Genomic DNA, 11,338 nt, shown 5'->3' with positions numbered 1-11,338 from the left:
AGCTTAAGTTTACCTCATTCATAAACAACACTTTGAATAGCAAATGCAAAATGCGTTAAGTTTTTACGAAACAGATAGACAGTACATTCTTTTTATCTACTCTGCTTTTATCCATAACAAATGCCCTATTTTTCTTAATAAGAAAAGTTTGCAAAATGCGCTTAATATCTTAAAGAAAGCCTTATGCCACTCAGGCATTGCAAACTCTTATAAATCCATCATCATTTTTAGGGCCCTTCATGTATAATGACATGCTAATAACAAATGCACAGAACATTCAACTTGATTAAGCATCTATACTACAATAAATACTTTCTAATCAAAAGAGAGATAAGAATGTACCTCACTTTTTTTAATTAAGAAAATGTACGTACTCTTTTATTCCTTTTACCTACTTTGACATTCGGTCATAGCACTTTCAATATATTACAAAGAACGACTCTTTTCTTCTTTTTGTATAAAAAGCTGATAATATACACCTATGTTACGATGTGTTGCGAATTTTTTGTCCTGAGAGCTAGAGATGAGCTGGTCAACAACTCGGAACATTATAGTGCATAGAACTATGCCACGCTTCACTTATAAAATTAACAAGATGTTTTATACTTTAAAAATCGTCAATAAAGATAGATCGCCATTATAATAGTATAGCTAATGGCATTCAATTGACAATAATATAAGCAAAAGAAAAATAAGGAAAAAGGAAAAAAAAGGTAAATATTGGGATAACCAGTTTACAGTGTCACGTGGATGTCACGTGAAAATAATGAGACATATAGTATATTACATTTATACCTTACAATAAGTAGCATCTTAGCGCAGTGGCAGCGCGCCGGGCTCATAACCCGGAGGTCGGTTGATCGAAACAACCAGATGCTAACTTCTTCTTTTTAATTCCGCAGTTGTCGGAGGTTGAATATTTGTCTTACTGTAACGCAAAAGATGCCGAAAGGGGTAACTCTGTGGAACTGAATCCTGACAGCTTTAGTTGATAAATTAACTTTAGTTAATTTAACAACTAAGGTTAACTTATCAACAACTGTTGATTTCAAGAAAAGGAAAGCCAACAAAAATCAAAAAAAGTATATAAACCCAAGACTCTCTCAAAAAAAAAAAAAAAACAAGCAGTTCACCTTATCTTTTTATCATATACAATAAACAGGCAACCTTTTTGGTTATAAAAGTTCCTGATCTCTTCTTTTTATTTTTTATTCTACTTTATACTTCACAGTTTGATCAACTTTAAAAGATCTGGTGGTCACTTCAAACACCTAAACCTATAAAATCTCAAGAAAACTCTCTATATTAACAACAACCCTTACAACTCCACACAAAAGAATAACAACATATTAGACGAGTTTGGTAATAGGGTATCACAAGATCAATACGAAAATTTCGTATAAACGAAATTTTCATATATTTGAAGTTTTCATATTTTTGAAAATATCGATACAAAAAGTAGTCCTGATGTCCTCTCAAAAACATATAAATAGCCTTAGTCCTTGCCTCTCCTTGCCAGAAAAATTCATTCATCAATTAATTGAATCAATCACCTTTTCTCTTTATTTTATATTCATACAATAAACAGGTCTTAACTTTTGTTATAAAAGTTCCTGCTCTTATTCTTTTATCATCACACCTTTACGAACCTAACAATTAATCTTTTAATAAGATCTGGTGGCCACTATACTATACAAACCTCTGCTTAAACGCAAACTTTATTCAAACCTTTGACCTATAACAGGTCTACTCAACCCACTCTAACGAAGGAAGGCAAAAATTACAGTATATAAACCCAAGACTCTCAAGAAAAAAAAACAAGCAATTCACCTTATCTTTTTATTTTATCATATTGATACCATTTTTGGTATCTGCTACCAGTACCATTACTACTGCATGCATATGCAAGTTTTAATCATTTTTATTATTTATTGTGACATTGTAGTGTAGCACTAATAACCATAACTAATTCTTTTTGGGCTGCGAGGTTAAGGTTTCTCCATTTAACGTTTGAACTTTAAACGAAATGAACTTTATATCGACCAACCTTATTTTTAACAATATAAAAAGAGCAATGCTTTTGCTAAAAGCTCGATTCATTCAATAAATCACCTACGATTTGAATCACAACCTTTTCCTTTTTATTTTTATCTTTTATTAACTTCTGAGTAATCCAATCAAGTGGATTCAGGAACCTTTTTTTTTATCTTCTTTATTATTCTTTTTACTTTGTACAACTCAGTCTAGTCAACTTTACACGATCTGGTGGTCACATATCGAACCTTTATTATAACTTTACCTTTTAAACACTTTTGCTACGAACCTCACGTCTTACAAAAGACTACGAACACACAAACTTTTATTTTATTACCTTTTACAACACACTCAAACCCAAAACATACAAAATTTACACTGTCAAAGATCTGGTGGTCACAGACAAGCTGTTGTATTTCAGGTAGTACAAGAGAAGGACACGAAACACGATACAACTTTATTTTGAAAAAGACAGGAAGAACATACAAATGGAATGGTTTACTATTTACTGTTTTATTAAAAATAAATTTCAGAAAGAGGATAAAATTATGACGTGTATGAAAAAAATGATTAGTGCATATTAAAAAAAGTATTTATGCAAAGGTTAAAAATAAGATGCGTGCAAAGGAAACGACATACAAATGAGAGTAATAAGGCCCAAGGAGAGAATATAAAGAATTATACAGTTAGTTATGTAAGAAAATTATTATATATAATAACTTACCCTGAAGGCATATAGATGTGTCCTAGCGATAACTAGGACGGAGAATCATCGTCTAAGCGTATTCTAGTTCTTGGTTGCTCCTGATCGTCCACTCTTCTTCGACGTCTTGTAGGAGCAACAGCAACCCGGCGAAACCTATGAGGAACCATGCCATTACGCCGAAGCCCACGAAGGATGTGTATGTAGTTGAGGCAAGCAGCAACATCCCTGTTCCATAAGCGGTATCTATCTGGTGCTGCCATGGCGGATCTACAGTATAGATTGGTGCATCTACAAGCAATATTCAATCAGCATAAAGTCACCCAAGTGGCTCATGTACTATTACCTTAAAAGACCATGGCAGACAACCGTAGAATATCGCTCTCGTTGATACAGTCGTGGATTTGGAACACGACGGAACGTGTGAAGGCTTCCATTGTGGCATGCTGGACAGTACCTACTGGTCTTGTACTAGTCTATAAGAAAACCTTGGAACCCATGTTTCTTGAGGAGTCTTCGGAAACCAAAGCCACGGATAGGTTCATGGTAACTAGCATGGGAGCGGACCAGTTTTCCATCACAAGCACAGCGTCTTCTCGAAACTTAGCCCGTAAGTCTTGAATAAGTTTTTGATCGGCACTGTGGTATTTGGACTAATAAATGGTACATCAATAAGCTATTACACATAAAGAACAATTAAATAACCCAATTAAAATCAAGATAGATGATATCTATTTATAAATTGGGAACTCTCGCCTACGTGTGAATATTTATCACAGTGACAGTTATAAGTCTAAGAAAAATTTATTATTCAGACAACAGCTCGTCATACATCGCTATTGTCCTGTCAACACTACCCCAAATATTGGTAATCATCATAGCCGAGATAACTTTATCCGATCATTAGAAAAAGTATAAATAGACCTCCGTATTTCATTCAATAAAGGACAACTCACTTTAGTCTCGTTAATCATTTTGTCTGTTTACCTAAATACTTCAGGCACGTTGTTTGTTGAGACACGCTGAAAGTCAGACCTTGCGAAAGAGGGGGTATCCATTATCATGATTTGTGATGGTATGTCCATAGAATCGGCTGAGAACGGCAGACTGTTCAGATCTGGCTTGAAGGAAGCGGCCAAAGCGTTCTACTGATACGGCGCTGCTTGGCTGTTGAGAAAGGGCTTGCTCAGCTTGAACGACATCATGATCCTGGGCTTTGATATCTTGCAAGATTCGACGGTACTTTTTGGTTTTCCACGTCTTGTCTGGCTGCTGTTTAGTGTACCGAAATTTCACTGGTTGCTCTGATGTAGATTTTTCGTATACAAAATACAGCATATCTCTTCTTCCTGGGCCGACAGCGACGGATCGACCAGAAATCTCTTGATGATTTCGACGAGTTAGATTGGTGATGTAGGAGGTAGCTTTATACTCCACTGTGAGCCTTGCCGTGTATCTTGTTTGCCTATCGAACCCCTTCTTGAGAACCGTGACACCAACGCCATCAGTTTGAATAGTGCCACGGAATCTAAGTTGTCCACCTTCTTGCGGCTTGAGGGCTTTTGAATCAAGGTTGACAACTCGACTCCAATAGTCCAGTTTATCAACAGCATTAGGCCATCGAATTTCCAGGATGTTTTGACAGAGAAGTTACATTCAGTTCTTACAAAATTGTAGATAGTGCTTTTAGAGACCTTGAGATCCTGAAACTTTTGAAGTAGTGGCTCCATTACTTGCTCCAAGGCGGCTGAAGGGCTCTCATCTATGTACTCCAAGATCACTTGCTTGTATTCTTCATGAAGTATACGCGAGCGACCGGTTATCTTATGCTTTATAAAAATACTATCAGTATATGTTTTGTACATTTGAGCCCATCTTTGAGCTGTGTGAACATGAATACCTAATTGTTTTGCAGCAGCTAAAGCATTCATAACATTCTCAAACATCAGTTTAAAGAATATAACTTTGCCTTTATCTGTATAGAGTGTGTACACTCGCTTACTCGACGCCTCCTTCATGCAAGCATCTGGGTCATCTTTTGCATTTTCATCTGCCACAGAGCCTACATCGAAATTATTCTCCTGAGGCTGATCATGCAAATACTGAGTGTGTGAACTAACTGTTTCTAAAGCATATCGCTCTTCATCAATGATGTAGTCCATAGGCTTAGGTCTACCGTATGCATCAACTGCATTACCGTGCCCGTCTTCATAGAAAATTTGAAAGCACACGTTGTAATACTCGGTTTTTAATGAGAAAGAGAGTAAAAAAAAAAAAAAAGAAAAGAAAAAAGAAAAAAAAGAAATGACAGTGCTTTCATGCTTAATATACACATATTTTGTACGGCAAAGCTCCTACATATACGAAATTAATCAATGGTTAACGTGACATTAGAATTTAACAAGCGCAAATTTTACACTTGGCATCAGTGTCTAAAATTTTTGGAAATACTGTATAACAAACGCGTTTCCCCCATTGATCCGCCAACCTAGGAGTCATTTCCAATGGCATAAACCCTCTAGATCCTCCATTTGGAAATTATGCTTACCAAACTCAGAATCCCTTGATCGCCGCTCATTACGATTGATGCAAAGGAAGTTCCGCCAAGATAACCTCAATCACAAGCGCTCTTCGCACGCCTCTGCTCTTCTTATACATTGCCGCCTGACTATCTCTTTAGGCCTCATCCTTTGGCTACCAATGACCAGGTCTGAGAGAAGTCGATATATATGTTGGCGTCTTGGTTGGCTTCTCAGTGGTCACGACAAAACCTGTCCTCAGCACCCCAACCAATCATTCACCAAAGCCCACGCCATTCATTGTCTCCAGATGCACCGCCGACTTATGATGCCCGAAACAATTTCAGATCCAGTATCCTTCCTTTTGAATATGCTACCTTCAAAGAAACCACGCTCCTTTCAAACCGCTCTCCCATGGACCATTCGTTGGCCAGCTATCTGCACTCTTCTTCATGAACTCGACTACCTCCATCATCAGAAGTGTCTGCCTTCTCCGCCCCGCACCTTGGGCAAAAGCTCCTCGATTGGCTCCCTCGTTGTCCTCACTAGTGTATCTTACACTTGCCCCAACATCATTTCTTCAATAACTTTTTTACCCTTGATCTCATAAGGGTTTTTTAGTTACCAATTCTTCATTCTTTTTTGATCTGCCTCGGGCGAAGAAGATATATTATTATCGTGCGCCTACTTGAGGCTTTAATTGTAAATAAAAGACTGTTTAACCGTATAGCTGCTAGCAAGTGGGCGGTGAACGATTACATTACGTGTAGATATGAATCCTAGAGGATCTGTTTGACTAACGGTTTATGAATTGTTAAAGACAACTTTTATTTCGTTCTTGACACTAATTGTAGCTATCCATTTACTCTAGGTTATCTTTTCGTTTACCGTAAGAAGGGTTGTATAATATGGGCGTGAGTTCTTTTATATACGAAAGTAGTAATGATTTATATCTAAGATAAAGGATTCTTATGACACATGGTTTATAAATGAGAGTGTTTATGTGATCTTATTTTATATGAGTTTATTCTACTTCATGTTGATCGTTGTCAATTACTTCAATGTCAGTTAAAATCAGACATCGTTCCATGACACAAGCAACCTATTCGTACAGGAATATCTAACCTTTACAAAACTTGACGTCTAAAAATCTGCTGTATTCAGCTTTGTTATTGTAAAAAGGCAGTTAAGTCGATGACTTGTGAATTAAATTCTTTATTAAGAAGAGCTCAATATTACTAAGTTTGCGTGAGAGTTTACTTGGATAGAGAATCTATGACCGCTATTTATATTATTGTCGTCACTGACATTATTTATGCTTATATTATTATTGCTACTATAGTTATTATTATTACTATAAGCTATTCTTATCAGATGCGATAAAGGAATGTAAAGCAAGGTGTATACTCTACTGTAAGATTATACTCGAGTTATTATAATGATTATCTCATCAAACATGTCAAAATCTCCTTAAATTCTAGTTTAAACTCTTATATACAAGGCAGTCTAACAAGATATAACCCGTCACAGTGTCAATGACACTCTCCCTATTATTATAAATATATATATATATATATAGCCCAGTAATTTTGAATAAAGAATCATTAGTTTAATCAGATTAATCAATCCACAGTATCATTTTCATTTCAAATACCTTACAAAGGCTTGTCTTCTGGAGGCTTTTCTTTTTTTTTTTACTTTTCAATCCAAACTTATTATATTTGATATTGCATAACCAGGACCTGATGATCATTAACGCTACATATTTTACTCAGTTATTACTTTATTCTTTTTATTTTAAACCTATCTTAAAAACCTTAAACGCACCAAGGTCATTACGCTAGAATAAGCAATTATACCGATTAATCACGATAGGTTGGCCCTTAATGCAGCTTTTAAAAAGTATAAATATCCCAGAGTATTTTGTATAAAGGAAATATAATCTTCATATCATAAACAACTTTTATTTTAATTTATTTTATATCTAAAGCATTTATTACTTAACAATTTCTTTATTTTACTTGATCCTGTAAACCTTAGCACTATATTGCTCAATATTAATATTATATTATGATCTATTGACCATTATAATATAGAATTCTATACAAAAAAACCATCTTTAAGCACTCATAATATCATTTTATCCTTGAGGCATTGGTTGTAGTAGCAGTAGTTGTTGTTGTTAGTACTCGGTAATGGATAGAATAAAAGCAAAAAAGTTATTAGTCTCTGTTTTTTCCTTTTATTAGATGTGCGAGGAGGGGCTCATAGCAAAAAGAAATTAGGTTGTTTTAAAAAAGATCGGAGTGCTAACTAAGGTACATGTAATTAAGTCAAATGTAATCTTACACGTAAAGATTAGTATTAGACATGGTCAAATACGGCAACCCTTACTAAACACACACTCACAATAACCTTTTTTACAATTTATTCCTTCATCAATATTGTAAATCCTTTCTTTGGAAGATTTATAATCTCTTTTTTATTTCTTTTCTTTATTTATTTACTTTTATATCCTTCTGACATTAACTTCATATTACTGATTGGATTAAACTTTGCATATTTTAGTATAAAGCCAATTACTTTGTTTTTACATTTAACAGATAAAAAAGTAGTTGAGTTATAAGGATCTGGTGGTCGCCATCGAAAACGACTTGTCGAATAAAATCTTGTACTTAAAATTCACCGAAGCTCTATCAATTCTAACCATTTTTTAATATCTAATATCGTTGCATGCATAATACAAGCTGCTAGCATTTTATCATTTATATTTTCATTTTTACTTTATCCCACCCGAAATATCAACCATTCATTGAATCAATTACCTTTTTATATATCTTATATCTTCCGCAGTAAACAGGTTCTAGCTTTTGTAATAAAAACTTCTTTATTTTAATGCACACAAGTTTTCTTTCGGTTGACCTTGTAAAAAGTTCTCGCGATTACTTACAAATTTAAGCTAACATCGAGTCTGCTCTCAAATACTTGTCTAGTTGCGACAAACTTTTTAATTCTCTACTCTGTAACAAACTAATTTCTATTACTCAAGAAAAATAAACGTACAACGAGCCATTACTATGAAAATCAACATTAGTAAGTAACACAATGTCATAACTCTTCTATACATAACTTTTTTATACAAATAATCCAGCGTATTTTGAAATAAAAACAAAATGTTATTTTTTTGTAAAGGTTTTATAATTTTTCTTTTCTTTTTTATATTTCCAATCGAGCTTACCAGCATTTATCGTGTACAATCAAATCTGATGATTACTCTATCGTGACATGATTATAATCAGATTGCAACTCTATTTTATTCCTTTATTTAGAATCAATCATAGAAACCCAGAGTTTACCAGGATATAAAGCTAAAACAAATAATTAAAATAATGTGAAGACTTTGGTTATTTCATGCAATATGGCACTTTTTTTATTAAGCATTACCGGCCAAGTCATTCCTTTAAAGTGTGTATAGAAAAATGCAATCATATACTTTGATATATGCTTAAACAATGATTCAGGATATTCATTAAAAATGGACTACATTAAGAATACAAGTATTAATTTTGCTTTAAACTTTTTTATGCTTCAAACAATATTTGTACCTAGTTTTATATATAACACAATGCTTCATAAGTTAGTAATTGTATAGTAAATATTTGTGTGATTCTATTAATAAAATACTTTTATAAAGAAATATTTTTATTTGATATTAAAATCCATTACTACTGCTCTGATCTTGCATATATTGTATTTTGCAGACTATGAAATCTTTTGTATCATCCTCAGCTATTTATCTTTAATTTACTTTCTACTTGTGCAACTCAATTACCTTTTTGATTTATCAAGCTCTGGTAGTCACTACTTAATTCGATCCTATGAATTAAAGCTTTAGTTTTTTCAATCCACACGGCTTTACTAATTTTACAAGTGATTCGATAATCATATTATACAATATTAAAACGAAAAACCTTGGGTCTATGAAAAAGTAGCCATAAAATAAAAAGGAATCATAAATTATAAATAATCGTCTTTCTTGTTATCCCTTGTCTGACTGATCTAATTCAATCATAGTTTTCACTTTTTATATTTTAAATTCATTTAACAAACAGACTTTAACTTTATCATAATGGTTTCTGATCACATTTTTTTTTTGTCTTGACGTTTATTAGAAACCTTCTGATTGACTACATAGCAAAATCTATTTATTGCTCATTCAAATTTATGCAAATTTATATTTTTTTTTTCATATATATAAACATTTATCTTTTTTATTATTATATAATGCTTTTAGTTTCCTTATATTGCTCAATCATATATTTTAAAAGAAGACATAAATATTTCAGTTAAAATGAAGCAGACAAGTAACATTTTGATAAAAATTTTGCCTTTTTCTGTATTTGAATAATTACTGCTTAATAATCTCTTTATTTCTTTCTTATATACCACTTTTATATTGCTCATAATTGATCTCTTATGAAAACTTAGTGGTAACTATAAGTAGCAATTGTGATAATATAACAGTAGTCATAGATGACAAGATACGGTAAGACTGAATTAATTCTTTTTACTGATAAAGAGTGGTTCTTATTTATACTATTCAAATTTACTGTGGTATTATAGTTGATGTGGGTCTAACTATTGTTCTGAGGTAGAGTAACTTAGTTAAGGTATTCCTAGTTTTTACTACTGTGGCATCTAAATCAAGAAATAATATTATGTACCAGTAAGTGTTACTATAAGGGTAATTTCCTTAGTTCCAATAAGCGTGAATTATGCTCGGATACGACAGCAATCTTTTCCTAAAGTCATACAACTATACCAAGCGACATAATCGCCAAACAAAAAGCACTAGTATATGAACCACCATGGCATCCAAGGGCATTATAAACATTATACGCTTTAAAGAATTATATCTATGCTTTTATAAGCTGATCTGTGAATTTTTTTTAAAAAGACAAAACGTTTTATATTTTCTATACCATTTATATCCACAAAAAAGATAGGGCAAAGCTGACAGTAATGAATAGAAAAAGCTAAAAGTTATGTATTACAGAAAAGACCATACGGCTCCCTTAAGCTCTTGTTCATCATCAATACATCAATTTTATTCACCTCTTTTTTCCCTTCCTTGAGCGGCTTATTTAATGCACTACTTGATTTTAAGTGTATAGTAACAAGAATACTGTACATATATATGATTAGAGCATATCATAAATGTAGCCTTATGCATAAGATAGTATACTACATATTTTATTCATTAAAGGAATGTAAGGGTAACTAAGAAAAGGTGATTTTTTATATGGAAAGGTGCTTCGCTTTCCCGTAGTTTATGACTTAAATCTTGTATTTTTGAGCATATGTGATCACCCACCTAAAGGATGTTTTATTCGCAACACACTCTTGCCTACATTCATCCAGGAATGATGCAAAATTTTCAGGATCTTCTAGCTCAGGGTTGACCATGGACATAGCCGGCCTTAAATTTTGGGTAGTGTGCTTATAATCTTGCCTGCATAACAAAACATTTTTTTTATAAAAAAATCATTGAGTAATCTTTTAAAGCTTACCACCAAAGCTCGCCTTTTTTTTCATCATGGCCCATGGGCAATTCTTTCTCGATCACTGTAATATCCTCGAATCCGGCAGCAGCCAGTTTTTCATTAAGCTCAACTGCGATTTTAGGACACATGTCGCGTGAAAGTAACATGTTTGTCACTATTTCAATAATGAAAGTAGGTTAGAAAAACACATATTGTTTTAAAAGAATTGAATTACATACTTGTACTCTGGATCTTTTGTATCAATGGTCCAGGATTAATTTGGTCTTTAATATCAGGCTATGTATCATCATTTAAAAACTTGTATCCTTGTGTAAAAACGAGCGTACCTCTGCAAACTCGACGTATCCTCCAGGTTTAAGCACGCGATAAATTTCTTTGAGATTCTAAAGTATGCTTAGTTCACAAACTCTTTTTTTTTTTTTTAATCTCACCAACACAGAGTTGAATGAGTTCAAGCATAGAAAACTCATTCTATTATAATTGGTTAATATCCAGTTTAATCTAATTTCTATAAACAT

The 11,338-nt window shown here is 33.2% G+C and overlaps 1 protein-coding gene and 1 non-coding gene across 2 annotated transcripts in view; one reads left to right on the top strand and one right to left on the bottom strand.

Annotated features, from left to right (window-relative positions):
- The first annotated feature begins 807 nt into the window (after positions 1-807).
- On the top strand, positions 808-879 carry RHIMIDRAFT_t56. Its single transcript has one exon. It is a non-coding gene; the product is annotated as a tRNA-Met (tRNA).
- A 9,583-nt stretch (positions 880-10,462) lies between these two features.
- RHIMIDRAFT_267191 (S-adenosyl-L-methionine-dependent methyltransferase) overlaps positions 10,463-11,338 on the bottom strand; it is a 1,757-nt gene continuing 881 nt past the window's right edge. The window contains exons 4-7 of the mRNA XM_023611980.1: positions 11,147-11,203; positions 11,039-11,096; positions 10,827-10,974; positions 10,463-10,768 (exon numbers count right to left, since the gene is read on the bottom strand). Of these exons, the coding sequence (XP_023462650.1) occupies positions 10,594-10,768; positions 10,827-10,974; positions 11,039-11,096; positions 11,147-11,203 (438 nt within the window). The 3' untranslated portion in view covers positions 10,463-10,593. The remainder of the gene's footprint in view (positions 10,769-10,826; positions 10,975-11,038; positions 11,097-11,146; positions 11,204-11,338) is intronic.

The sequence above is a fragment of the Rhizopus microsporus genome, assembly GCF_002708625.1.
Source record: "Rhizopus microsporus ATCC 52813 unplaced genomic scaffold scaffold_20, whole genome shotgun sequence".
NCBI classification, from domain to species: domain Eukaryota; kingdom Fungi; phylum Mucoromycota; class Mucoromycetes; order Mucorales; family Rhizopodaceae; genus Rhizopus; species Rhizopus microsporus.
The sequence above is the reverse complement of the archived record's forward strand: the minus strand, read 5'-3'. Positions and strand labels throughout refer to the sequence as shown.